The sequence below is a fragment of the Rasamsonia emersonii genome (genome assembly GCF_000968595.1).
Source record: "Rasamsonia emersonii CBS 393.64 chromosome Unknown ctg1118621760020, whole genome shotgun sequence".
Lineage (NCBI taxonomy): Eukaryota > Fungi > Ascomycota > Eurotiomycetes > Eurotiales > Trichocomaceae > Rasamsonia > Rasamsonia emersonii.
This window is the reverse complement of record NW_013563267.1, coordinates 1-27232: the sequence shown is the minus strand read 5'-3', so window position 1 is coordinate 27232 and position 27232 is coordinate 1. Positions and strand designations below refer to the sequence as shown.

Here is a 27232-nt window from a genome sequence, read left to right as displayed (position 1 = left end):
GCACACTCCAAAATGCAGGGCTTCCTGACCATCGGTCTCGTCGTGACCGCAGCAATTGTCCCTCCAGCAGGGGCGATCAGTGTCGAGCATGGCTCGCTGCGGACAGACGGCCTGGTCAGTCCGCTTGGGCTGGCGAACACGCTGCCTCGCCTCTCCTGGCGCCCCCAGTCCTCCACGCGCAACGACAACCAGACGGCCTACCAGGTGCAAGTCGCCTCGTCGCCGTCCGCAATCGAATCGCCTGATCTTTGGGACAGCGGCAAGGTGTCATCTGCAGACGTGTGGGCGCGGTACGCGGGACACAACCTGACGTCTCGCGACACCGGCTTCTGGCGCGTCCGCATCTGGGATGTCTGGGACAAGCCCTCTGCATGGAGCGAGGTCGACTCGTTCGAGCTGGGGCTGCTGGCGCCCTCCGACTGGAAAGCACACTGGATCACCAACCGCAACTACATCCCCCAAGGAGGCACGTCGCTGCCCGTGTTCGCCCGGACCTTCAATCTCTCCTTTCCGGCCGACAAGGCGCGTCTCTACCTGCTGGGCCTGGGCCAGCATGCTGCGTATCTGAACGGGCAGCCCGTGTCCGATGCCGTTCTCGCGCCCGGATACAGCCAGACGAACAGGTCCTTGCCCTACAGCACGTACGACGTCACCTCCTTGCTGCAGCACGGGGAGAACTTCCTCGGCGTGGAGCTGGGCAAAGGCGTCTACGATGCCGAGAAGCCTCTCGACAAGCGCTACGCCGACTTTTACACCACGGACAACCCGCTGACCCTGATCGCTCAGCTGGAGATCGCCTGCAGGGACGGGCCTGTGGTCACTGTCGTGTCCGACGAGTCGTGGAGGACCTCCGTGGACGGGCCACAGATCGAGTCTGCGTGGTACGGCGGCGAGGAATACGACGCCAGGAGAGAATTTCCGGGCTGGCCGACCACTGCGGTCGACACAGCTGCGTCCTCGTGGACAGACGCCAGCATCATTGACGGGCCTCCTGTCAACGGCTCGCTGACAGCGGACCCCGGTCCGCCATTGAGGATCGTCGACCGGTGGAAGGCCAAGTCGGTGACCAGGATCAACGACACGACATGGGTGTTCGACCTGGGCACCAACTTCGCCGGATGGTACAACCTGACGATGCGCGGCGAAGCCGGCCAGAGGGTGGTCTTCTGGCCCGGCGAGTATCTGACCAACGGCCTGGTCAACCAGTCCTCGACCGGACGGCCCATCTTCGACGGCTACACCTTTGCCGGACGATCGCCGGCCGAGTGGTACGCACCCCGATTCATGTACCACGGCTTCCGGTATCTGCAGGTCGACAATCTCACGCATCCGCCCGCGGCGTCGGATCTGGAAGCGCTGGTCATCCGGGCGGACAACGAGGCCGTGGGCTCGTTCCAGTCGTCGTCGCAGCTTTTCAACGCGATCCACGGCATCATCGACCGCGCCATCCAGAGCAACATGTACTCGGTACTGACCGACTGTCCGCATCGCGAAAAGTCGGGTTGGCTGGAGCAGGACCATCTCGTGTATGAGCCGCTAGCCCGTGGGTTCGATATCCAGGCGTATGCACGCCGGATGCTCGACATCGTCGCCGCCTCGCAGCTCGCGGACGGCATGATCCCGACGACGGCGCCCGAGTTCAAGGTCTTCCTCGGCAGTCTGAGCGTCTACCGCGACGAGCCCAACTGGGGGGACACGATGATCCTGATGCCGCTGCAGCTGTACCGGACGTACGGCGAGGTCGAGCTGTTGGAGAAGTACTACGACGTGATGGTCGCGTATCTCGACTATCTGGGCTCGAAGAGCAATGGGACGTACACGCTGGACTACGGACTGGGCGACTGGATCACCTTCGACACGAGCACTCCGCTGGGCATCACCGCGACGATGGGCTACCAGCAGTCTGCGGCCGCGATGGCGACCATTGCCACAGTGCTAGGGAAGACGGACGACGCGGCCAGATTTTCCGCCTTGAATCAGAACATCCTGCGGGCCTTCCACGAGAAGTTCTTCGACACGACGAGCAATTCCTCGTATGGCTCCGGCTCGCAAGCCAGCAACGCCATCGCGCTGGACATCGGAGCCGTCCCGGCCGAATACGAGTCTGCGGTCCTCAACATGCTCGTCCAGTCTCTGGTCGACAACGGATACCATTTCACAGTCGGCGAGATCGCGCTGCCATCGCTCTTCCGCGCGTTACAAGCCGGCGGGAGAGACGACGTTCTGTTCCAGACAATGAGCCAGACTACAAACGTCAGCTACGGGTTCCAAGTCACCCACGGCGCGACCTCGCTGTGGGAGGACTGGGACGGCGTGTTCCGGACGACGGGGAGCCTGAACCACTGGATGCTGGGGTACGGCGACGCGTGGCTGCTGCGGCTGGCGGGGATGCAGCAGGCGGAGGGCTCGACAGTGTGGTCGCAGATCGACTTCCGACCGAGGGTCCTGGGGGACCTGACGAGTGCAAGCGCAAAGTACCGCACCGTCCGCGGCTGGGCGAGCGCCGAGTGGACGCTGCATGGCAACAACAGGACTCTGGAGTATCGCGTCAAGGTGCCGGTGGGGAGTACGGCGAGGGTCTTCCTGGACGGTGACAGTAGAAGCATCACCGAAGGCTCAGCGGGGTTGCAGGGAAGAAGGGATATTCTAGGGTTGCAGCAGGAAAACGGCACGACTGTCGTGACGATCGGGTCGGGGTCGTACAGCTTTGTGGTTAGGGATTACAGCAGATGATCTTAGCTAGAGTATGTCGTTAGATGCAAGCTAACCCTAAACTGAGAAGAAACAGAAGAAGAAGAAGAAGAAGGGGAAGAAAAAGGGGAGTGAATAATAATTTGATTTAGGTAGAATCCTATATTTTTTAGCGTAAATTATCTACCTCAAGTATATGGTAATATACCATATATGTAGTGTACTGTATGTACAGTACAGTACCTACGTCTTGACACAGTACGTACTCCGTATATACTCCCCAAGTATATACAGCATACTAGGAGAACCCTCAATAAGCATCCCTCCTCTCCTCCCACTCCGGCATCGGACTCAACGCAACAGGTCGTCCATAACCGGACAGTACAGCCTGAGTATGGCCCGTCAGCGCAAGTCGCAACCCAGCGAGTCTCGCCCCCTCTTTATCGAGCGCCCAGAGGGAGAGCGCAATGTAGTTGATGCCGTGGTAGTTCAGGATTCCTTCTGGGACGGGGAAGGTAGTTTGGGGGCCGATGTTGTTTACTATAAACAAATAAGAAAGTAAGTATGTATGTGTGTGTGTGAACGGGGATAGATGGATGGATGGGATGGGGGGGTTTTTTTTACCGTATTTCCCAAATTGATATCCGTTCACGTATAGCTGGACTCGATAGTTTTGGTTTTGGTTCTGGTTCTGCTTCTTCTGCGCAGTCGTCAAAGTCGAGGAAGAATTGGTAAAGATGAATGCGAGTGGAATGTCGTATCCTTCTGGCATGTCGAGGGTAAAAGACGCACTAAGTATCAATTAAATAATGTCAATATCAACATGCATATGAGGTAAGCAAAGGTAAATGCTCACGTATAGAACGCCACACCCGCCCTCTGAATCCCCACGAGGGGATTCCCTGACGCAAACTTCTCTGCCGGCGGCTTTGGTAAATGCCACCCCTGCCGCTCAGCGTACAGGCCTCCCTCGTTCAGCGGCCCCCGGGTGCGGTCGACATAGTCCTCGCCGCCGAGATTGCCGGTCACCTTCCATGTGATGTCGCTTGCGTTGTGGCCGGTAAGCGAGTAGTCGAGAATGCCGCGGGGGTTTTTCATCTGTCGTTCGTCAGGACCAAGGATATGACCTTCTCTGAACTTGTTGAACCTACGTTGTCCGCTCCAATAACACCGTTCTCGTCATAGCCCATGTCGTCGATCACCACTGTGAAAACATGTCTTGTCCCGGGGGTAAGGTTTGGTAACTGCAGACACTGCGTGTAGTTCGACGTCACGCTGTTCCCTGGCCACGAGCCCAGGAATGTATCGTCTACCCACACAGATGCCCCGTAGGCGGTGCCGCCCTGCGTGTGGACAGAAAACGTCGTCTCGTTCCCGTTCGCGGTGAACCAGCCTCGGAAAAGCAGGCTTCCCGTATGGTAGCCGTAGTCGCTTGCGTACAGGCTCGTTGGCGTCGTCAGATTCCATCCAGTTGTGTTGTTCGTGTAGGTATTGCTCGCCGGCGTCCAGCGGGAGTCGTTGTATGTTGGCTGGATTTCGGGGAGACTGTCGACGACTTTCCAGTCTAGAGAGGCCAGGTCCGGGAGATGCAGCGCTGGAGGTTTGTATTCCACCTCTGCGGTGAGGATGCCCGTTGATGGTTGCCGTTGAACAGGAAGGCGACGGCCATTGAACGAGACGGAGCTGACGTTCGTCGGGGCACTGATCACTTCGACTGTCGTCGTGCGGTTGATGTCGCCCGTAAGCTGCAGGTTTCCGCCCTGGATTTGTGCCGTCCGTAGGAGGTAACCTGCTTTGACGATGACGGATTCAGCGGTGCTGTAGTTGTTTGACCCAGAGAGGTCGAGGACCCAGTAGTCGTACGCAGAATTGCGATCTGAGATGTCAGCTGCGATCACCATGCATGAGGCTGAAGATACTGACCAAGCAGGTAGATGTAGAGCGTATCGAGTTGGATGATGGTTCGCGTGCTGCTGGTTCGCCAGTTGATAGTTGCGATATTCCCACTTGTTTTGACTGCTGCTGCACCTTCCAGGATTGTCGGCTTCGACGTGCTTTTGAAAGCAGCCTCGTGCGTCTCGCCCGGTCCGCCATACAGGATGAGCACTGTCCTCGATCCATGATCCTTCCTGCTTGCTGTCAGAACGGTTAGGACCGAGTCGAGAGAGCAGAAAGCACGCACCATGTAAATATTTCTGCACTGGAGTACAGTAACCAGAAAGACCCAACCATGTAGTCTGTGACCAGGATCTAGATTCGTCAGTCAGTGACATTTTTCGACTAGTTTTTCATTTTACCTTCGAATCTCGCCCGTTCAGCAGCAGGGATCCGTTCTGAGGAATGGTCGTCATGCCAACACTCGTTGGCAGCTGCAGGGTATACTCTGTCGCAGCAACGCTTGTATGATCCGAGTGACGAACCACCCAGAAGGCCGTCGTGTTGGCGCTGAGCCTCGTCACCGAGATGGCCGGCGTGCTGGTGTAGCTGGTATTGGTGACATTGTGCACGTCCGCAACGAGGTAGGCGGGCGACACCTTCAAGAAGTTGGCCTCGAGCTTCAACTCGCTGTATTTCTCTCGCGTGAGGGTCCGGTCTTCTGTGATTGCGCTGCCATAGTCGTAGGACGTGTAGCCCCCGGGGTGGCCCAGGTTTCCCCAGTTGGTTCCGCCGTAGATCTAAAATAAAACAATTAGCAGGGAGTGATTATATCCAAAAGGTTGGCTTACCATGTAGAGATTAAATATCTTCACGCCAAAGCTAAAGTCGTTCTTGTTGTATACCCGTTCGAATTCGTTGTTGAGCAGAGTGGCGCAGTTGTCGACACCGTAACCGCCCCATGGATCGAAGGATCCTCCTTGGAACTGTCGTGTTCAGCATGCTGGCATATAAAACAAAAGAAAAAGCAACTTCTATACACTGCATACCTCACTAATGCTGTACGGCGTCGTAGGACTCTGCTCCTCGTGGACAGTGTAAAAGTTTGTCGGGAAATAATCGCCCGTCCAGTTGTACGGCTGCGAGCAGTCGAAGCCCAGAGGGTAGCTGTCATGGCTGTAAATATCGACCTGGCCGACGCCCGTCCCTGGCGCAAAATTGCCGTAGTTGAGCCCATCGTTGTTGATCAGGGGGACGACAATGCCTGCTTGGCGGTAGTAGTCCTCGACCTCTTGCATGTATAACGGATCGAGCGACGTTCCATCCTCAGGATGGCTGTATTCGCTGCTCAAGCGGTGAGTTTCTAGTCCAGTGCAACAGATCGGAAGACTTGCTTTTCCGGTTGAACTAGGATGACGGGTCCGCCGTTTGTGATCTGCGCCTCTGCGATGATGGGTCCGATCTTGCTGATATAGCTGTGCAGTGTCAGCCGCGTCAGTGATTCTCAGCCTGGAAGTTACATACCCAGCCTGTGCATTCATGAACTCGGGGTCTCGTGTCCGGAGATGGCCTTTGATTCTCTGGAGCCAGCCGGGTAAGCCTATCGAGTCAATCTCTGATGGAAATAGTGCACAGTCCTACTCCGTATACTCACCTCCACCGGACGACTCAGCATTAATATACGGTCCCGGTCGCTAGAATGTCAGCCGACTGCCGTGCGAACGGATCAGACTATAACTTACAGCAATGAGGTATATTCCCGCCGTCTTGGCCGCATCGAAGAACGGCTGCAGGTCAAAAACCCCCTCTGCAGAAAAGTTGCCTTGCTTTCCCTCGACCAGCGCCCAGTCGACGTAGAAAGAGATCGTGTTGAAGCCGAGGGCCTTGACTTTCTGGAAGATGTCCAGCCAGAGCGATGGGACGGGGAGTCTGACATTATCCGGTTAATAGGGTTTGATCAAGCAGGATGGAATGGAATGAAATTAAATAGCAATGACATACCTGAAAGGATGAAACTCCCCGCTGAAGATCATCAGTCGTCCGCCATTGATCAGGAGCGAGTTCGCGTCCCACGTGACCTGTCACGGCCATAAGTACTCCGTATATAAAATTACATGTGTAATGCTTTACGCTTGGGGTGCCGAACAATATCTTGCAGAAGATGCTGCCGCTTGTCTGCCAGTCGCAAGCGACCCGGCAAGGCAAACGCCAGACCCAGGCACGAAAGCCACGCACAGGCGAATAATCCGAGCAGCATGGTTGCCGTCGTATATACTCTCCAGCACCGTCAGTCAATACATATATGCAGACATATTCACCTCCTCTCTCTATATATACCAGTGTACACTACTCCGGTTCTGCATGCCTGGTCGACGTCACTGGTGGAAATTGTTGACCCCGGAACAGCCCACTTCGGGAAATTGCCTGTTTTGGGTACTTTTACCCCGGACTAAGTTACCCCGGATTCTTCCAGAAAGGGCAACTTTGGTGGCTGCAACGCTGCATTCTTTTGGACTAACAGTGATTGTCATCCTCGTCAAGACAGCTCGTGTCAAGTGAGTAAGTACTGCCCATGCCTAATTTTCGGGATTATTGAATGGGTTCATATGATGCGCTTCGGAATATCGAGTCCGAGGAGATATAAACTGAGGTATGTACTGTACTGTACATACATACATTTTGCTTGACACAGCACTGAAAGATACCCCAACGTAGGGCTTGTTTCAAAAAAAAATAATCCTTATTTATTACGAACTGATTAATAGACCAACCCTCCAGCATGTGGAACCTCCTATTCACTCCTATTCTACTATTAAGCTCCATCAACCTCGCCTCCTCAACCAAGGTGACCCTCCCGAATTGGAATTTCAAGTACGATTCTCAGGGGAACGTGTTGGATGCTCATGGTAATTCCCATATATTTTATCTCACAAGATATAATTACGTGTATAACTGACAGTTTCGGCAGATGGCAAGTTGTACTACTTTGAGGGTGGGGAATATATTACGCTGTTGTGATTCATCATCAACTATCATTATTATGCTAATATGCAATTAATTACAGGAAAATACTATTTCTACGGCACAGCATACAACTGCGGTTTCCGATGGAGGACCGGTAAGCAAGCAAACCACCATCCATCCCGATTACCAAGTCCATTCTGACAGATAGAGGCATCCAGCAAACTACACCTCCCCCTTTTGCGGCTTCAAAGCCTACTCCTCGACCGACCTCAATACCTGGTCCGACGAGGGCTACCTCTTCGATGCCTCGACGCACGAGTGGCAGAGCCGCTGCGCCGTCGACGGCGCCTGTTCCGGCCCAAAGTCCTGCAGAACCCGCGCACGAAAGAGTACGTCCTGTGGATCAACACCGGTGCGTCCAGGTACGGCTATGCGGTGTTCACGTCGGACAAGCCTGCTGGCCCCTTTGTCGAAAGAATAGTCCCGTCATGGCGAGGGAGAGGGGAGGGGGCGATTTTGGGAATGGCGATTTTGGGATTGTCATTGGGCCGGATGGGAAGGTTAGCTACGGATTTATGAGTTCGAGTGATTGCGATTGTACTTCGTCTGACTGCTGTTGACTGTTGTTTCCAGGGATATATCGCCTACGACAACGCCCCTGCTATCCCCAAGCACAGCATCTTCCAGAACCCCAACCTGACGTACGGCATCGTGCAGGAGCTGAGTGAAGACTACACCGACGTGACGGACAACTACGTGATTACGGACTTGGCGAACATCGAGGCGTGGGACATGATCTATCGGGATGGATGGTGGTATCTTATCGTAAGTACCCATCTAGAAGTAGAAAACAAAAAAAAAAAGAATCAGCGAATTGATAATTATATCTGCCAGTTCGGCCACATCTGCGGCTACTGCACCGGAACAGACACCTCGTACATCAAGAGCAGAGACCCCATGGGCCTATGGCTGGCCAAGGACCGGGTGTACTTCACCAACACCTCCTGTGGCGGACAGCACAACATGGTCGCCCAGCTGCCCTCCGGCAACAGCAACAGCAGCGATCCCTACGTCTGGCTGTACGGCTCTGACATCTGGACGGCCGACGTCAACGAAGGCAAGGCCGGCAGCCACTGGGAGCCGCTGACCTTTCTACCGGACGGGAGTATCAGTCCGCTGGACTGCACCGCGCCCGAGTATGTGATCGATGTCCCAGTGACAGAGTCCCAGGTGATCGATGTCGTGGCCAATGCGACCGTGTCCAGCGCGCCGGGGAATTACACCTGGGAATGCGGGTTTGGCATTCACGACCGCAGCATCCTCTATCAGTTCTTCCAGGCGCCCAAGTCGGGCAACGTTACGGAGATTGGTGTCAATATTGCGCAGCAGAGGTACGCACTACTCCACCCTGCAGTATAGTTCGTCTAGAGAATGCAGACTAATCGGTCGTGTTTTAGTAACAACGCCCCAGTCACCATCTCCCTCGTCCACGTCTACAACATCAGCGAACTGTTCTCTCCAACAGGAGGAGTGGAACCCCTATGGAGCAAGACCTATCCCGTCGACACAATCGGCTGGTCCTTTCCCATGGTAAAAGGGGCGCCCAACGTCGCTGTTGAAGAGGCATGTACATTACACACATACCTACCTGCATCCACTTCATCCTATATACTAACTGCTTCTTCAGGGCGAATGGTACGCCCTCGAACTCGCCGCCACCGCCGTCTCAATTCCGTACTGCTACCTCCAGCGAGAGACGGACTACGACACGAGCAACATCTTCGTGCCCCCGAAGAGCTTCTTGGCCGAGATTCGCCTGGGCAAGTATCCGCTTTATCCTCTGATGGATAAGGAGTTGAGGTATTATGTTCAGATTGCGGATTAACCTGTAAAACAATTAATAAGAGGCGTACATACATGGCAAGAATATGTAGGTAGCCTTGACATAGCAAGGTAGTACATAATTATTTTTTTTCCATAAGGGCTATATTTATAATCCCGCTATCTGTCTAGCTGTCATCATATAATCAGGACATTGTATTTGACGCGTATTTACTCTGCCAGATCGGGTGTTTATCGATTCTATGTGCTGCACTAATTCCTCCGCATCTGCTCCATCTTCTCCACCTCCTCGTCAATCTTCTTGAACGCCCACCCCTGGTACGACGGCGGATACAGAAACGGCCGCATATCAAACCGATTGTCATCCGGGCTGTAGTCGTTGCAATGCAGCGACGGCGTAAGCGTCGTCATCTTGTGCCGGTTGATCGAGTAGTAGTGGAAGAACCGCTTCACCTTGTCCGCGATCTGTCGGGGCTCGAGGGCCGGCCCGTCCTCTCGATCACGCCCCCATTCGTGCACCAGTCGCTGGAACATGCCGTACGGACCCAGCTTGTGCACTTTGCGCAGCCGGCCAAACACCGTCAGCTCGTCATAGGTCATCCCCATGTCGGCCTCGTCCGACTGGACGTATGTCTCCGTGATCGGCTCCAGCTCTGCCGTGGGCACCGCCGTGAGGAAGTCATGGAGGCAGGGAAGCTCGAATTCTTTCTCGGCCCAAGCGATGAGACGTTTGAGATCCTATCCAGTCAGCATATATATGTCGAATCTGGACCACTTCAACCAAACTTACGCTCTTGTCGATACTGCCGATGGGGTTGATATCAGCGCTCGAGCAGTCGTATTTGGTCAAGTATCCTCGCAAAGATTCTGAATTTGTTAGCACGCCAGGCCACGAGCTAAGGGCTGATTGATCTCACCTCCCACATTCGCGGAACCAAGCACCAGAAGACCACCGCCACCTGGACGCCCGCGGACAGTTGGCAGAATCTGAGCGAATTCATATGCAGTCACCATCCGGGACCGCGCCTGGATGTTCTGGAGAGTCAGGTTCTCGGCAACCGAGCCTCCCTCGACCTTGAATTTCGGTTCGAAACCCAAGGAATTGACGATGAGGTTGCGCTGCGCCTCGTAGACATGGTCAATGTCCAGATTGACGTGATACGCGCCAATCGCGTCGGCGAGATCTCTCGCACGCTGCCGAGTCTCTTTGGAACTCTGCTTGGACATTCCCATGTAGACGGTGTGGAAAATCTGATTGCACAGCTCTTGCGGCGTCTCCGGTAACTTCTCCGAGTACTTGGCCAAGCGCTTGACATCCGCGATGACTTGCTTGTTGCCGGCTTTGATGTTTTCGACCACGAGCCGACACATCGAGAAGACGAGAACCGCAGTCGCACAGCTGACCGAACTTTAGCACAACGAGAAGGATGGCATTTAGGAGACTCAATTAGTTGCAACCTACCTGTCGATACCTCCCGACAGTGGGACCAGGTAGCCCGCCGCGCCGCAGCGTCTCAAATACTGTGCTTGTTAGCGGTGATGGCGACATTTGCCTCTGCCTTAACTTACATCCCAGAGATAGCAGCTCGCGCAGAGCGCAATTTCTTCTTCTGGCGAGTAGATCTTTGGTTGCATCGGCGGGCTCGGACCATGGCGAAGATCGAGATCACCCGCCTCGGAGCTCAGTTCGAAACTCGTCTCGATCCGGTGGTACTTTGCATCGGACTTGGCGGCTTGAAGAGACCGGGAAATGGCAGATCGGTAGGCGCGCACCTCCTCGAGATCGATGGTGGCGACCTCGACCTCGACGTCGTTAAGACTAAACTGCTTGCTCTGAGCAACAACCTCTCCTGGAGAGAGGATTAGCGATGAACAGAGGTGTCTTTAACCGAGATTCCTACCATTGAGGAGAATCATGGCTGAGGCGTCGAAATAGAGGCGATCACCACCGCAGCCTTGCTGACTATGGGTGATTCTTAGCATGAGATTCGACAGGGTAGTTGACACAACTCACTTTGCGTAGATGTAAACGCCTCCATTCTTGCGCGTGGCCTCCTGGATTAATTCCAAACGAAGGCCAAGCTTTCGCAGCGTGAAGTGAGAGCCGGAGCTGTTGGTGAAGATCTACAAACGTCAGCAGACTCAGCCAGCTGACGGCTATGAATTTTGTTTCGACCCACCTCGACACCATCCAGAGCCATATGGGTATGAGGCGCATCCGGAGTGAAAAGCTCTTCCTATAAAGGCGTCAGACCAGTGAATAACTGACTTAGACATGGTTCTAGGCTTACGCAGGATTCAACCCCGATGCAGGTATCGGGAGTGGAGATCACCGCATCACCAAAGATGACATGGGTTGCACCCTGGAGCTTCTGGATCCTCCGAGGAAGATGATACTCTTCGTACTGCCTTGGCTTCATCCATGGGGTAAAGTCTGCAGGGCATGGAGAATTAGCCCCTTGCCAGGACAAAAAGAGCATGGTTTCCGCACCAGGGCCTTACGTACGCCGCATTTCAAAGTAATTGGAGTCGTTGGCCAGCCACATCTTGGGCCTAAAATCCAGTGAGCAGATCATCTTCAGAATACTGTCCCAACGTTCTATATGCTTACCTGATCAAGAGGATCTTGCCGTTGAGACAAATAACCCGGCAGTTGTAGCCTATGGGAGGGACCATTAGCATACTCCATGCACTTCTAGCTTCGGCTGCTAATACGATTCCAGCCGGATTAAGATGCTACATTGGATCTAGGATGGACTTACGCACGCCGCGGTGCTGCACCGGCATTCCAACATCAATCAGAATATCATAGAGACTCTCGTCTTTCAGGATTCGTTCCAGCATCTCCCAGCAATGCAGGTAGAGATCCTAACACGCTTAGCTTGCGACCAGCCATCCGAGTCAGAAGAAGCGAGCGTACCTGCTCCAGGAAGTGGTCATAGCATTCATAGCCGCACACCTCGAGCTCGCTGCCGACGCGGACTCGGGCGCCCTTCTGCTTGGCGAGCTTGATGCTCTCGATGATGCGGGCGGTGTTCTGCTCATAGTCCAGCGCCCATTGCTTGAGGGCGCAGGTGGCCACTGTGACGAGATGCCCCATGATGAATCACGCAAGGCAGACACCAGTACAAGAACTATTTATGATACGAGTAAGCAAAGAAGAGAGAGCTGGATGGCTTCTTTTGAGTTGCGGCGCAGAGACCGAACCGCTGGAACGGGAACGCTTCTGGAACGGCACGGGACCGCCCGGTCACATGACCTGGGCTCCGCTGCGGCAGGCGCGATGGACGATCGTGACAGGTGGAAAGCGCCTGCCGCAAAAGGAAGGTCCTGCCCCGCGATCGAGACTCCCGATCAGGCAGGCACGCTCGAGGCAGGAGGGCCAGGAATACGCATCGGCTTCTTTCTTGTTCGGGAATGCCAGCAGTTGCGCATACTCTGTGATCAGCCCGTCTGCCTTGGACATTAATATTGCCTACTCTACTGTCGATTCATCTTCATCTGGCCTTGCTAGAGCCCGCTGCTTCTTATCAGTCTTATCGCTCGATCTGGCGAATTAAAGCACGCGCTGGCACGCCGCGATTCCCCGCCAAGAACGGCGATCCTGCTTCTCCACCGTCTCCATACGCGCGTAAGGCCCCTCCTGCTGGCTTCATTTACTATCGCTGTCATCCTGCGCTCGCAACGAATGAGCACTTCACATCCAACGCCTTCCAGACTCCCCAGCCATGACGCCGCTGGCTCATCCGAGACCGCTCCGGCAAAAACGAACGCGTCGACGCGCATCCGCAGGCGCAATCGCATGATCACCTCGTGTCTTGAATGCCGTCGACGCAAGCTGAAATGCGACCGCACGCATCCATGCTCCAATTGCTCCAAGGCCACCCGCGACTGCGTCTTCCTGGCGCCCTCGCTCGACTCGGCCGCGCGCTTGAAGCTGACCGAGCTCAAGGAGCGCATGGGCTCGCTGGAGCGCTCTCTCGAGGAGGAGGTCGCAGGCCGCCGTAGCCAGAAAGCTTCAGGCGCAAAAGAAGAACCATCGTCCGATGCGTCCTTTGCCACGGCTGAGCCGCTGTCCAGTCAGTCCATTCCGGACGATGAAAAGAACCTGGAGCCGACACTCATGGCCACACAAGATGCCGTCTACGAGGACGAAGCCGACGATGACGTGGTCGACCTGGGTTTCCAGCTTGGCAAGATGAGGCTGACCGACCGCTTAGGAGGGTTTTTCCGTCCACGACTTGCCGACGAGGTATTCTCTCTCTTTACATGGTCTCCTACGGAGTGCTGGCTGACTTGTTTCCAGTTAGCAACCTCTCTCGACGGTGACAATGCCGACAAGAATCCCAGCAATGCTCCGGACAGCTCGTCGGGAACGTCAGCCTCGTTCTTAAATCCGGGCCCAACCTTCATTGCGCCCCGTTCGGACATGCTATTCGGGTTGTCCAACCATGACCATGCCTTGCTGGATTTTCTCCCTACCAAAGCAGCGGCCGACAAGCTAATGCAGCATTACTGGGAGGCCGTCCATCCAGTGGCCCGGATCGTTCACCGGCCAAGTTTTGAAAAGCGGTACGAACAATTCTGGGAGGATGTCACGCACGGAATCGAACCGAAGCCGTCCATCCAGGCAGTCGTGTTTGCGGCCCTCTTTACCGCGGTGGTCAGTATGCCGCAACAGACGGTGCTCGATGATTTTGGCGTGTCCCAGCAGGAGCTCGTCGAAAATTTCAGATTAGGGACCGAGACCGCCTTGGGGAAGGCGCACATCTTGCGCACGACCAAGATAGAGACGTTGCAGGCATTTGTCATGTATCTGGTATGTCATTTCTCCCTCCGTGGGAATACTTCCTAACCACAGGAGATTCCGATGTGCCGCGATGCCATATCACGAGCCCATTCCGCCATGGTCGGGGCCGCAATCCGGCTGGCCGAATGTATGGGCCTTCACCGCGATCCGACCGAGTATAACCACCCGCCCGTCGAGACGCATGTCCGGCGTCTGATCTGGTATCAACTCTGTTTTTTAGACATCCGGACCGCCGAAGTCCAGGGCCCGCGGCCCTTCATCCGCCGCGAAGACTACACAACCCAATTTCCGCTCAACCTGGACGATGCAGCCTTGGCCACGGGGAAGTCGGACGACGCGCAAGAGTGGACGGACATGACTTTCGCTCGCATTCGCTTTGAGTGTCAGGAGATGATTCGCGCCGTTTACATTGACCAAATCCGGTTGGAGAAAAAAACTATCAGCGTTACACAGGCCCTGGGGAAAATCGAATCCTTCCGCAAGAGCATGGATGCCAAGTATGGTCCTTTGTTGAACGGGCCTCAACAGACCCCGATCCAGCGCGCCGCGGCGGTGATGATGTCGCTGATTATCAATCGACTGTATATCTTGCTCTTGCATCGGTATCACACCAACGTCATGGTGAAGATCCCCGACCGGCTCCGCCAGGTGATCCTGAGCACGGGCACCCAGCACCTGGAAGATGCGATTGAATTGGAAACCTCCCCGGATCTGCAGCGGTGGAATTGGTACAGCCGGGCGTACCACAACTATCACACTGCCCTGCTTCTCTTGATGGATGTGTATTATCATCCGATGCGGCGCGAGGCGGATCGGATCTGGCGTTGTCTGGACTACGTATATGAAACGCCGCCGGCCCCTCTGCAGCCGGGCATGACTCGACGAGAGATGGTCGAACACCGGGAGCGGAAAGCCCGCATGATCTTGACGCAGCTTCGCGACCGGATGAGTGTGTACCGGGCGATGCGAAAGATGAAGTATCCGCCAGCCATGGCAGATTCACATATTTCTCTTGTCACAGCAGCCAGCCGGGACCAGTTAGGTCCGCAAGCCGAATCCAATTCGGAAGAGTCGACCCAGGATGATGCCGATCGCGCATTATCCACAGATGCTGCCTCTCATGCAGATGTGAAGACTGACACGGTGCCCACGCCGTCCGCCGTGTTTTCGACTTTCTTGCCCGGTCCTGACGTCCAAGCGCGTGTTCGTCAGAACAGGCGGACCAACCAACTACCTGATGCGATAGCATATCAACCTTTCAACGCACCTGTGGATTATCATTCTGCACAACCACCACAGCCGTCGCCATCGCAGCCTTTGCCCTCACAGGCCAGCTTGAACAGGGACGTTCGAGGTCCCGGCATGGAATCGGAAGGCCCTGGCAGCAGCGATTTAGGCGGCCACGGACTTTGGTTTCTGCCGGGGGCTGAAGCGCCAGCCGGAACGGTGACTCGAGCGGTCACATCGGAGGATCTCCCGATGCTGGACATCAACTGGGTATGTCGTTCCCTCTTTTTTTTTTCGCGTAGGTACATAACTTCCTGACCGAACCAGGCCGAATGGGACCAGTTGTTCCCACCTCACATTAACGACGGTAACATCAACCTGCCTCCGCAATCTCTCTCCGGAAGGATGAATCTGGAAGCGACAGCATACCCGCCATTCGATCCGAATCGACACGATCTGCCTCGGAATTCATTCCAGTAGCTGTGTGGCAGTCAGATACGCTATTACATAGGCTGTATCATGTCTCGTATATCTATAAGGTCTATTTATCTGTATATATTATTGCTGATAATGGACCATTTGCGAGGCCAAACCCGTTATTCAGTTGCAAACGTCAATTAAAGTTCCGATAAATTAGGATGAACATAAGAACTGAATATTAATGTTAATTACTGTCTAAGAGCTTAGATACTAACTGCCAATCTATTCTACTGGTATCTGTATGTACCTTAATTCCCTATAATCAGAGAATAAATCAGCCAAAACAAGCACATAACCAACCCCTCTCTAAGATTCTTTCCTCAAAATCAACAGACCTATGTACACACATACTACACCCGTCGCCGCACAACCGACGCCTTGAAATACCTCTGATAGATCGTACAGGGGAGGCATATATACGCAGCAGTCTCGTAGGCGAGAGGTCTCTCGAATTGAGACTGGGTAGTCACCTTCCATGCTGTGCCGAAGACTTTCCCTTTCCCTCCGTCTTCTCGTTTTTCTTCCTGCAGGATTATTGGAATCAGAGCAGGATAAACCCCCCACCCACATCCTAACCTTGAATGAACCCCGTAATCCAAACCCCGTTCTTTTTTTTTTTTGACGACGACGGGAAGATCGGGAAAATCCAGCACGGCCTGTAAGACTTCGGGGTCCATTTATTTTTTTATTAGGGGAGCCGTAGAAGAAGAAATGGCGTGACTTGAATGGGGAAGGGGAAGAAGAAGTAGGGGATGGGGGTGGGGGGGATGCAGCGGCTTTTCTGCGGACTTTCTTGTGATTATTGATTTTGTCGGCTGCAGAGGCGAATTTCCTTGCCAGGAGAGATGATGATGAGGGTTTTGAGATGGGAAAATTGGGAGGTGGTGGTGGTGGGGGTGGTGGAGGCGGTAAAGGGATATTATTTGGTGTGTCTGGCTGAGATTCACGAGTATTGCTGTTGCTGGTGCTGTCGTTGTTGTCCATGCTGATAATATATGGATGGATATATCGAGTCGATATTATAGCGCTGAGTCGAGTACCTAGAGAGGTGGTATGTGTGTAGGTATGGATTTTAGGACGTCTTAGCCGTACGGTACCTTAAATTTAAACCACACGCCGGCTGTTGTATGCCTACCGTATGCTTGATGTTCCACCAACACCATCCTAAGACAATCTTTATCCTATATGTCTTGCATAGTCAAACCTGTAGATACAGTAGCATAAATGATTCCTGCACATGGATGTATTTATTACACACGTTGTATACAGAGCAGCTTTACAAGAATTTTAACAAATACCCGCTGTAAGCTCAAAATGAATACTAAGATGGAGCCAGGTTTATTATTTAATTGATCCTTTCTGTCTGAGTATGCGATATGGCTGAGACTATCTGTAACTTGCATTCAGCCTGCTTACTTATGACACCCAAACAGGATGACAGTACAGTAGACAGACGGCTTTGTTCTTATGGCAAAGAATTTACTATCAAGAGCAGCGTGTACATGTATATAGTAGATACAGCAGGATTAAAACAAGATTCTTCTTTTTTTTCTCTATCGACTTGGATGTGGCTGAGGATCATTATATTGAGAAGCAAATTGCAGGGACTACATGGTAGAAATTAGCAAACTCTATGAGAAGAAAAATATGATCAGATGACATCCTATATATAAAACAGATTTTCTCAGTCATGCTGTGCGCAACTCGGATGTTATTATTGTCTGTAAGTGACAGGAAAAGATCCTAGATTTATCTCCGCCTGAAAATAAGGACCCAGGTTTCTTGAACTGAATGCCTGGTACGACGACTCTCTCAGCTAGGATCACTTTCTTTGTCCACAGTAGGCGATAGTAGTCAATATTGCGCCACTCTACCCAATTTAACAGCTCCCACTTGTGCTCTTTTCTTCCTTTCTCTAGCTTCGAATTCTAGTATTGACTGAGCCGTCACAAAAATGAGAGCATTATGATGCTCAACCATGTATTACCTTCTTTTTTTTGTTGATCCAAACCTCCTTAATGGCAAAAAGAAAAAAAATACTTATTATTGAATTGGATACTAATTGTTCTAATTGTTACTATTGCGATGGTTTATAGACGGTCCTTGTGAGCAATAGTACAGAGTATATAGAGAAGTTAGGGTTTACCCCTGCCAAGCCTACCTAACCTACCTACATAAACTACTGTTACAACAGCATACTATGACAGCAAAGTTGTAATCAATTCCTTTGTTGCAATTACCTATCTGTTATCAATGTTAATGCAGTCTTGTGGTGACTGGTTCATGCTACCTTATGTATGTACAGTACTGTAGCTGGCTGTCAATAGCCAAAACTCCTCTGGGGGTAAACGCTTCATAAGACTGAGAACCTTAGTCCAGTGAGTAGTGCAGTGGTGGTCAGTTTTCAATGAGCGTGAAATAACTAGAAGGATTTTAGATTGTACACTTTCTACTATTGTGACCTCGTCACGGCAGAATACATAGGAGAGGAGGGGAAGAAAGAAGTACAGGATATCAGACCTATCTAATCTATCCCTTATTAACTGTCTGGTTGGTGAATGCTTGTCTGATGGAGGGGGGTTGTTTGGGTAATTTGCAGTGAATGTTTAACAGTGAATGAATGACATGCCCCCATCCAACGAGAATAGACGGGACTAGACAAAGAGACCTACTTATCCTTATCCGAGCAATCCAGGTGAATTGGTATCATTCATTGTAGCTGCTCATCCAACGAGACTACATGAGAATAGATAAGTCTCTTTTATCTAAGTAATCTAGATGAATTGGTATTATTCATAGGAGCTTGCTCATCCAACAAGACCAGATAAGACTAGACAAAGACAATTCTCTTTGTTTGAGCAATCTAGCTGAATTGGTGTCATTCATAGAAGCTACTAAGACATTTACAAAGTGAATAGTAGTTGCTGATAGCATGGCATGAAATGATATAAATAGTTTCCACTGTCCTTAAATTAAGAGAGTTATTTATCACGCGAAGAAGACAATCTTCAAATCTCCAACACTGTTGAAAACAGCGTGTCTCTCCAGATCGCGTGACAATACCATCGATCCATTTTTCCTCGTGTTCTCGAGACGTCGTTTTGAACCTCCAAGATGTCTTTTCAACCGCCGCAAGCTTACATCCCTGGCACCGTAAGTATCACTTCCCAACCATGGACGATAGGAGATTTTTTTTATCTGACATGAATTCTGTACTACGATGTCCCCGGGATCCGAAGTGAAATTGAGGCACTTACGCCTCATAGCAAGGAAGGGGCTGTTGCAGGAGTATGGAATGCCATACTCCACGGGCAGTTTCCGGACTAAAATGGCTACATCGCTCGCCCGGAAGAGAAAAACGACATGGGCTATTCGGATCTGGCGACAATCCACTGGACACCACCACCGAGTGGTGGTGCTCCTAGGCCACGCCTATTTCTAATTGTCCAGTGCAAAGGGTCCGACCATGAGGGTCGGAACCGCACATGGAGGGATGGGGCAAGACAATTGGGCGACTATATTTACGCCCGGGTGGGACAGAGGATGGGAGCAGATCGGACGCCTGTATATGGCGCTCTCTGTGTTGGCAGATACGTCAGATTTTTTTTTTAAGTATGATTACAATGGCGGCAATATCGACAACTGGGTTCCTGACAGCGCCGTGAATCCTTTCTGCATTGGCACAGATTGCCGCGAAGTCCAATGATCCTCACTTTCCATTAATCATCAGATAGGAATTTCAGAAAGAGAGCATTAGTCCCTTTCAAGATCTTCATGATCCGCCGTCTATTCCGTAAACCATGGGATGTTTCTAGCAGTTCTTGCGCTTCAAAATAAAGCTGCTGCCAGTCCAGATCATCCCTGTCCGCAATTTCTTCATATTCAAAATAATATCTCTGGGGAACTGAGCGCGCCAGTACGTATTTGGGATCAGAAGATCCCACTGGGGGAATACCTGGAGCATGTTCTGGATGTCCTCGTAGTATTCGAGAAAGTCCAGAATGGCAAGGATGAGATCAAGAGGAAGAACGTAGGATAAGTACAGGGATTTTTTTTCCCCTTGGCCTCCGCTGCCTTCTTTTCTTTTTCTTTGAAGCAGCCTTGTCGATGAACTTCCGAACCTCAGGGATATTGAGAGGATCTCTTTCCGAAAAGACCGTATCCGAACATTCCATATTCTTCTCGTAGGAACGCAGGTACTTGCGGGGGTTCTTCACGAACTTGTCGCCATATTCATGCTCCAAGATGTCCCATTGTCCTTCTTCGCAAATCTTCTTGTCGAGTTCATAGATGCGCTCTTGCTTTCTTTGACACAGAGCCTTGACAAAGAGGTCCAGGTTCTTTTTGACCAGGCGCACATCAATTACGCGTGCCATCAGGACCCAGCACCGCTCATGCACGGCATAGCCACACGGATTGAAATCCATGCAATCATACTCGAGGGAGCTGACGTACGCCTCGACGAACTTTTCCGGCGTCTGATGCGGGTCGCCCATGATGACTTCGTCTCGACGCCGGGGCACCATGAGGAATCGGTCCCAGGGCCCATACAAGGCCACGCCAGACACATGATACGTTCGGCGGTCACCTCGACAGTTCTGGAGGACTGACCATGTCAATGCACGCAACGATAAGAGTTGGTGGGTGATTCCACTCACTAGCTCGATACAGGCGCTCCCACACCGATGGGATCCGAAAATACACCTCGTTCAGATCGGCCGGACGGCAGGAGACAAACCCATCTTGCTGGGCGCGGTTGCTCCATTCGACGTTTTCTGTGAATATTTGCGTGGATTGAGTCGTTTTTTTTTTGCGCCCATGCTTGCCTAGGAAAATCTCTCCACACAGGCTGCATTGAGGAATATGCTGGGGACGCCATTTCAGCGAGCCTAGTTTTCGCATCTTCGCAAAACAATAGATTAAGGACGATGGGGACAGATTGTGTCAACTGGAGAGATTCAGGAAATCGTTTCATTGTGCTCATCATTCGCAGAGTTTGCTCCCCCGCAACAGCCCTAACTCTGAAATATGTCATTATGAAGCGTTCACGGACGGAGGAGTGTGCATCTTGATGACATCTCTAGCAATGAAAAAAAATTATTATTATATTGTTAAAATAGCACGATCCTCCGAGAAAGGGTATAATATGCAAAATGTTCCTGCAAATGACCACGGTGTTAGATGAGCATTCATATATAGATCCTTAACCAACTTTGCCTCAGCCTCCTTCCCTTTCTCTCCTTCCAAGAAAGGAATAATAAGTCTAAATTTACTTTATAAAAAGAAATAAAGATAAGAAAAATGTACAATAGCAATTGTATGTCTCTTCTCCTGAGAATAGCGCCGTGCCACTGTATTCAGGCGATCCTCTAACAAAATAGACCTAGCTGCCGGAATGGGAAATTCCCGTCTTGGGAAATTATAGCAATTATCACAAGGACAATCTACGAACCATAACGATAAGAAATAAATATAAGTACCAATTGTTTTATCTTTTTTTTATCAAACATGAGAACTCTTGGATGACCTAGATATCTTCAATTGTTTCTTTTCCATCAAATTGTAGCGACTGAGCAAGTCTGATCTCTTCTGACATGGTGCTCCGTCTCAACGCCTCTATCTCCTTTATGATAATGTCTGTAACCTGTCGTAAGATAGTATATAATTACATATAAGCCAATTCTGCTGGTATTTTACTGTATACTATTATTATTGTGATTCCTTCTAACTACGCAGAAATGAAAACTTCCCTGTTCCGTATACTCTAGTATATTCTCTCCCTTTTGTAGCAGGTACTTCTATGGGGGTTGCTCTTAACTATAGTTAGCTATGGTATAATAGATATGCTTTTTTTTCTAGGTACATGTACTGGAGAATAATACCGTCAAGTCTTGTTGAAGGATCGTCGCTTGCTCGACCAATTTTGCCTGGTTTTTTGGACTACTTTTCACGAGATCGATAGACCATCTTCTTGTATTTCATTTTATTTTATAATAAAGCTTTCTGAACCCCAGCAGCTCACGATTCAAATACCGATTTCATTAAGAAGGCAATATTACCAGACATCTGACGCTGGAATCGATATCTAAATCAGTTTGATCCTAGAATATCAATCAATAGACCAAGTTCGTTCTATCTATTTACATGTACATACATAAACAAGAAAGAGCTTCGCTCCTCGTACTCTTAACAGCAGTTTCCTTCATTTTTGATTATAAAAGTCAAAAGAAATGGCGCCTTCCCAATGCTCATCTCATCCATCCATGAACCATTGAAAAGGGAGAGATAAAAAGAAACAGAGAGAGAAAGGTTGTGAAACATCTCATCTAGTGTTGCAGACAGAGTTTTTCTTTTTATAGATCGTCCAGGCTTCTGACTTTGATGCGCCTGTTCTCAACCGCTTTCTTCAGGTTCCCCATCACCTCTTTCCGCCGCTGATTCCGCGCTTTCCATCTCTCGCTGTCCTGGACAGTCGCGAAATCCGCCTCAAAGTTCACGTTCCGAAGGCGACTGTGTCGTCCAGACTCGTTGATGCTCGACCGGAACTTGCTCGTCGACTCCGGCGTGTGATACGCGCTCCGGGGACCGTCTTCGCGCGACCCACGAGAACCAGGAGTCACAGGCAGCCGGCCAACCGACTTCTTCAGCGGCGTCGTGAACGGTGAGCCTTCGCGACTGCCAGGTCCGCCCGTAACATCAATGCCTAGCTTCTTTATCTGAGCCTCCAACACGTCGATATCACTGCTCTTGCTCTCCGCCATGCTCATCATCGTCGCGATCGTCGATGTCACAGCCTCAACCGTGGGCTTCCTCGTCGACGGTCGCCGCGACACCGACCCATTGACAGCATCTGCGCGGGAGGTGTCGGCAATCTTAGCCCGGAGAAGCGATACCGCTTGTTCCAGCTCCGCCAGCTTGCTCTGGATCGCAGCGGAAGACTTCCGCAGGTCCTGCTGCAGATTGGCTTGCTCTGCCGACAATGGTGCGGACCGAATGGCAACAGTGTCGGTATACGCATCCAGAGTCTTCTGGATGCTCGCACATTGACCACGCAGAGTGAATATGTCCCGGCTCAGCAGCTCCTGGCACTGGTCGAGTTTATCTTGTACGCCCCGTAACCGTTGCCGCTGGAGTGTGCGATCAAGCAAACTGACTGTCTCGTCGAGATTGGCGATATCCGCAAGCAATAATTCCTCGTCAACAATATCCGCTGGATTCTCTCCTTGCAGAATCCGCGCCCAGTGGCTGATCGTGGACTCCTGCGATGCCCCCTGGTACAGAAGGTATGACGCGATGGACCGAGCGTTGATGCCCAGCGTATCGACCATCGAGTTAATGTCCCGGTACAGTCTCTCAATCTGACCCGGAATGCCTGGCTTGAATGAGACTCCAGTGGGCTCCTGGCGTGAAAGGAAGGGGTCAAGGGTTGGCACTGGGGAAAGTGGTCGGGCAAGGTCGGCGCGGAGCCTCTCATCCTCATCATCTTCGGAGAGGGCCTGTGCCTCGGAGGTAAGACGATTTATCTCCGCGGCAGCAACCTTAGATTCCTCTTCTTCAATCAAATCCTTCTTGGTTAGTAGTGGCTCTGCTGCCGATGGCTGTCCGGCGGTAGCCTTTCGAGAAGCGAGAATGCTTCCCGGACGACCCCGTGCCGCTGGTCGGACCGGGCTGGGAGATCGAGGACTTGGAACGTCAGTTCGCGTTTTAGGTGGCGGTATAACGGGCTTTGAAATCTCTCCGAACAAAGGTCTCGTCGTCCGTTGCTGCTGCTTCTCGGGCATCGAGATCTTGGTGAAGAGTCCTCCCGTAGGACCCTTGTCAGCCGGAGCCGCAAATGAGCTCTCCGGAGACGTCTTAAAACTCTCGTCCTTTTCACTTGGAGGACTGATATCATGAGTCACATCCTCTCCGCTGTCCTCAAAATCACCCTCGGATCCCGCAGACTCGTCTGGGAGTGCAACAGGCTCTTCTTTGGGCGTGGCGCGCTGTTTCGGCTTGACCAAGTCGGCAGGCAGTGGTCCATCCTCGACGGCACCCTTGTCAGCGGACGTCGTCTTCTTCGGCAAGAAGTCTGGCGGAAGTGGCGCATCCTCAACCGGGCTCTTGGTAGGAGATTTAGCTGCTTTGCCTTTAGGCAGAAAGTCGGGTGGGAGTGGTGCATCCTCAACCGGGCTCTTGCTAGGGGATTCAGGAGCTTTGCCTTTCGGCAGAAAGTCTGGAGGAAGGGGTGGCTCTTCGGGCTTTTCTTCGGCAGTAGACTTCTTGATGGTAGTAGGATCCGGTGGCAAGGGTGCATCCTCGATGGAGCTTTTAGAGACATTCGACGACGCCGATGTATCGCCTGGACCATAGACGGCCCTACTAGTCGACTCAGGAGGCAAAGGAAGTTCCTCAGTCTTCGCAACCGGTGTTGCCTGTTCCTTCTCCGCAGGTTGACTTGGCACAACCGTCTTTTCAGAGGGTGAAGACAAGGGGCTTGGCTGCCTCGCTGCGAGACCTCCAAAGAGAGAAGTCGGCCGACTGGTCTCGGTAGCTGCCGGACTCGTAGTCGTTTGCGATTGAGTTCCGAAAACCGAGCCGGTCGTTGCTGGCGTAGTAGCAGCAGGGCTTTGGGGAGCACCGAACAACGACGGCTTTTCAGGCTCAGTAGACTTCGCTGGTTGTGGTGCCGCCGGTTCATCTTCCATATCATCCATCGCTTCGGTCGGTGGGCTCGCTTTGGAGGAAGTCCCACCCAGTAGGTTACCAAAGCTCGCGCCCAACGAGAATGCTCCTGAAGGCTGACTAGAGGTGGTTTCGGCCTCATCTGCCTTCTCGTCGCGCTTGAAGGTTGAACCCAGCACAAAGCCTTGAGAACCCAGTCCAAACGGTCCTTTAGAATCAGCAGGCTGCTGCTGGGTTCCGAAAGATGATGATGTGGCTGTCTGAGAACCGAAAAGAGGCTGGCTGGGTTTGCCGAAAGGACTGTCCCCCGAAGGTTTGGAGAAGGGGCTTTCGGAAGGCTTGGCCTGTGAGGCCAGAGCTGCGAATCCTCCAGCTTGCGAGAAAGCACTGAAGCCAGCACCAGTCTTGCCTGCAGTAGGAGAGGCGAAGGAACTAAAACCCTGACCCAAAGCTGATGGTTGACCAAACGCAGGGCTCGATCCTGTTCCAAAGCCCGGCTTCCCAAACTGAGGAGCAGCACGCTGTCCCAGCGGACTAGGGCTGCCGAATGCAGGAGTGGTAGATCCGAAAGCTGAACCTCCTCCAAGAGCAGACGGAGTTCCGAAGGTAGGTTGCTGGCGGGCCGCGCCCAAGGGGGACGGTGTGCCAAAAGCCGGTTTGCCAAAGGCTGGCTGTTGAGCCTGGGGAGAACCAAAGGCTGGCTGTCCAAACGCAGGCTGGCCAAAGGCGGGTCGTTGGGCCTGGGGGGTGCCAAACGCTGGGGCTGGAGCTGCAGCGGCCTGCTGCGCTGGCTGCTGACCCTGCTGCAAAACCGCTAGGCCATGGTAAGGTGTTTTCTGGCGAATAGACTCCGAGTAGATAAACCACCACGAGACCAAGATGCCTTCGTTGTTCAAAACCATGATATTGGGCAGGGGGTTGGGAGACTCGGCGATATCTGCCCCAAGAATGGGGGACTGTACATTTTCGGTGCTGGAAAGGTCTACCCCAAGCCCAATCGTAGAAGTCTCCTCGGAAGCCTCTGTCATCGGAAGGGTCGCCTGCCGTACCTCATCGGCGATACTCGTCGACGCAAAGACGTTGGTGATTTCATCAGTGGTCATGCTGTCAGTCAGCGGCTCGGTGGATCTTGTTATCAAACCGAGATCGGTGGATGCGGTCGACGAGAGGATGAGAGCATCCTTAAGATGCGGCTTGAAATCCCTCAGACGTGCGACGAACTGGTAGGCCGGGGCACGCTTGACGCCGAAGGGCAAACACACGTCAGGCAACTTCCGGAACAAGAACGGGGCCTGCTGGCGTCGTTGGACAATATAGTAATCCGACGCTGGCACAGAGCCCATCTCGTCCTCAGCGTCATTAGGCGTATAGATAATCAGGAAGAGGTCGTTTTCAAGCCACGAAATAGACGACACTGGACAAGGTCAGATGTGCAAGAACCAGTAGTAGGATAACTTTCCGGACTTACCGTGTTTGTTTCCCTCCAGCTCTGGTGGACGGGGGATGTCAGCCTTCTTCACACCTTGGGGATCCAACTGATAACAGGTGCCGTCTGCAAGCCCTGCGACCAGCTGCTTCCCCTTGGAACTCCAAGCGACCGAAGCCACGCCGTTCTTCAACACAGGACCGGACGAGCCGGACACAAGAGATCCCGCCTTCAAGTCGGCCACCAACAGATCACCGTTCACCGTCACCATCGCAACCAAGGAGGAAAGCGCCTCGCTTTCTGGCGCAGGATTCGGTGCCAGAGCACGAAGGGCAGCGCCATTGGTCGAGATCGACAGCTTGGGCTGTGGATTTGGCTGCGACAAGGTGGCGGTTTCGTAAACGACCAGTTGACCGTCGCCTTGCATCGATACTGCCAGCGCATTCTCTGAAGCGCAGAATGCAACCTGCATTGGTCGACTGGGCAGTGGGATGCGGCCTTGAGGCTCAAAGGGCTTTAGTTTCACGCCTTCGTCGGCTTTGGCGGAAATCGCCTCTCGCACCGACTTGGTGCTGGCCACCACCAGACCGTCGGGACCACCACCCACAACTATTCCCTTGGTGGGCGCAACAGTAAGGAGGGAGCTCGTAGGGGGAGGGAGAGCATCAGCGGGCCAAGGAGTTGGAAGAAATCGAATGTGGCAGTCGCGGTCAACGCCTTTGAACCCAACTTCCTGTAGCAACTGTTAGCGATCGCAAAGAAAGAAAGCTCAAGACGGCGCGTTTGACATACCCCAGTGCTGATCTCAGGCAATTCAGGACCTAATTCAGCCTGCGCATTGCCACCGGCACCCCCGCCGGCAGCGGAGCTCCCGAAGCTGAAGGCCATCCTGAGCTTCTCGAAATCGGCAGAGACCGTGCGTGATGCGTCGCCTAGCGAGTATCTGGTCTTGGGAACATTGATGGCTCGCGGGCTAGGAGGAAGAGAGGGAAAGGAGCGGCGTCGGAGTGACTTGGGACTCCGCTGGAAGAGCTGCAAGGTACGGTCAAAAATCTTGGTGGGCCTCCCTCAGCTGGGAGGGAAGAACCAAGCGAAAAGAGAGAAAAGCGCGAGAAACAAGAGCCAAGAGAGTCGCCGGGAACTGCAGAGCTACGAGCAGCAGCTCATCCGCGCGGGTGAGGGGGGTTGCAGGGAGGAAGGATGGCAAAGAAAGGCGTTTGCCCTGACGTCGTGAAGCGCGCAGGAAGCTTGAC

General features: G+C 52.6%; 8 protein-coding genes across 8 annotated transcripts; 3 read left to right on the top strand and 5 right to left on the bottom strand.

Annotated features, from left to right (window-relative positions):
• Nucleotides 1-12: 12 nt before the first annotated feature.
• Nucleotides 13-2733, top strand: T310_2300 (Alpha-L-rhamnosidase; the record flags this gene model as incomplete). Its single annotated transcript, XM_013474825.1, has 1 exon — nt 13-2733. One exon carries the CDS (start codon nt 13-15, stop codon nt 2731-2733), a length of 2721 nt encoding a protein of 906 aa, XP_013330279.1.
• A 268-nt stretch (nt 2734-3001) lies between these two features.
• T310_2299 (beta-galactosidase) lies at nt 3002-6823 on the bottom strand (the record flags this gene model as incomplete). The annotated part of the gene is made up of 15 exons (XM_013474824.1): nt 3002-3231; nt 3316-3482; nt 3548-3789; nt 3843-4567; nt 4615-4820; nt 4874-4941; nt 4989-5366; nt 5418-5552; nt 5616-5909; nt 5957-6041; nt 6091-6166; nt 6221-6260; nt 6309-6495; nt 6568-6644; nt 6713-6823. 15 exons carry the CDS (start codon nt 6821-6823, stop codon nt 3002-3004), a joined length of 3021 nt encoding a protein of 1006 aa, XP_013330278.1.
• A 522-nt stretch (nt 6824-7345) lies between these two features.
• On the top strand, nt 7346-9415 carry T310_2298 (uncharacterized protein; the record flags this gene model as incomplete). Its single annotated transcript, XM_013474823.1, has 7 exons — nt 7346-7472; nt 7631-7684; nt 7735-8090; nt 8164-8355; nt 8401-8921; nt 8988-9120; nt 9218-9415. The coding sequence occupies 7 exons, from the start codon at nt 7346-7348 to the stop codon at nt 9413-9415; spliced, it is 1581 nt and encodes a 526-aa protein (XP_013330277.1).
• Nucleotides 9416-9624: 209 nt separating this feature from the next.
• T310_2297 (NAD(+) synthase (glutamine-hydrolyzing)) lies at nt 9625-12472 on the bottom strand (the record flags this gene model as incomplete). Its single annotated transcript, XM_013474822.1, has 13 exons — nt 9625-10110; nt 10163-10239; nt 10290-10771; nt 10835-10893; nt 10942-11222; nt 11274-11335; nt 11387-11496; nt 11553-11609; nt 11664-11806; nt 11879-11925; nt 11984-12080; nt 12135-12216; nt 12293-12472. The coding sequence occupies 13 exons, from the start codon at nt 12470-12472 to the stop codon at nt 9625-9627; spliced, it is 2163 nt and encodes a 720-aa protein (XP_013330276.1).
• A 588-nt stretch (nt 12473-13060) lies between these two features.
• T310_2296 (uncharacterized protein) lies at nt 13061-15889 on the top strand (the record flags this gene model as incomplete). The annotated part of the gene is made up of 3 exons (XM_013474821.1): nt 13061-14191; nt 14234-15679; nt 15737-15889. The coding sequence occupies 3 exons, from the start codon at nt 13061-13063 to the stop codon at nt 15887-15889; spliced, it is 2730 nt and encodes a 909-aa protein (XP_013330275.1).
• Nucleotides 15890-16111: 222 nt separating this feature from the next.
• T310_2295 (uncharacterized protein) lies at nt 16112-16873 on the bottom strand (the record flags this gene model as incomplete). The annotated part of the gene is made up of 2 exons (XM_013474820.1): nt 16112-16126; nt 16241-16873. 2 exons carry the CDS (start codon nt 16871-16873, stop codon nt 16112-16114), a joined length of 648 nt encoding a protein of 215 aa, XP_013330274.1.
• A 2735-nt stretch (nt 16874-19608) lies between these two features.
• On the bottom strand, nt 19609-20924 carry T310_2294 (uncharacterized protein; the record flags this gene model as incomplete). Its single annotated transcript, XM_013474819.1, has 3 exons — nt 19609-19856; nt 19920-20487; nt 20628-20924. The coding sequence occupies 3 exons, from the start codon at nt 20922-20924 to the stop codon at nt 19609-19611; spliced, it is 1113 nt and encodes a 370-aa protein (XP_013330273.1).
• A 1318-nt stretch (nt 20925-22242) lies between these two features.
• T310_2293 (Nuclear pore complex subunit Nup159) lies at nt 22243-27002 on the bottom strand (the record flags this gene model as incomplete). The annotated part of the gene is made up of 3 exons (XM_013474818.1): nt 22243-25967; nt 26022-26712; nt 26772-27002. Coding segments are annotated over 3 exons (4647 nt in total), but the record flags the coding sequence as incomplete, so codon positions are not given.
• Between the last annotated feature and the right edge of the window lie 230 nt (nt 27003-27232).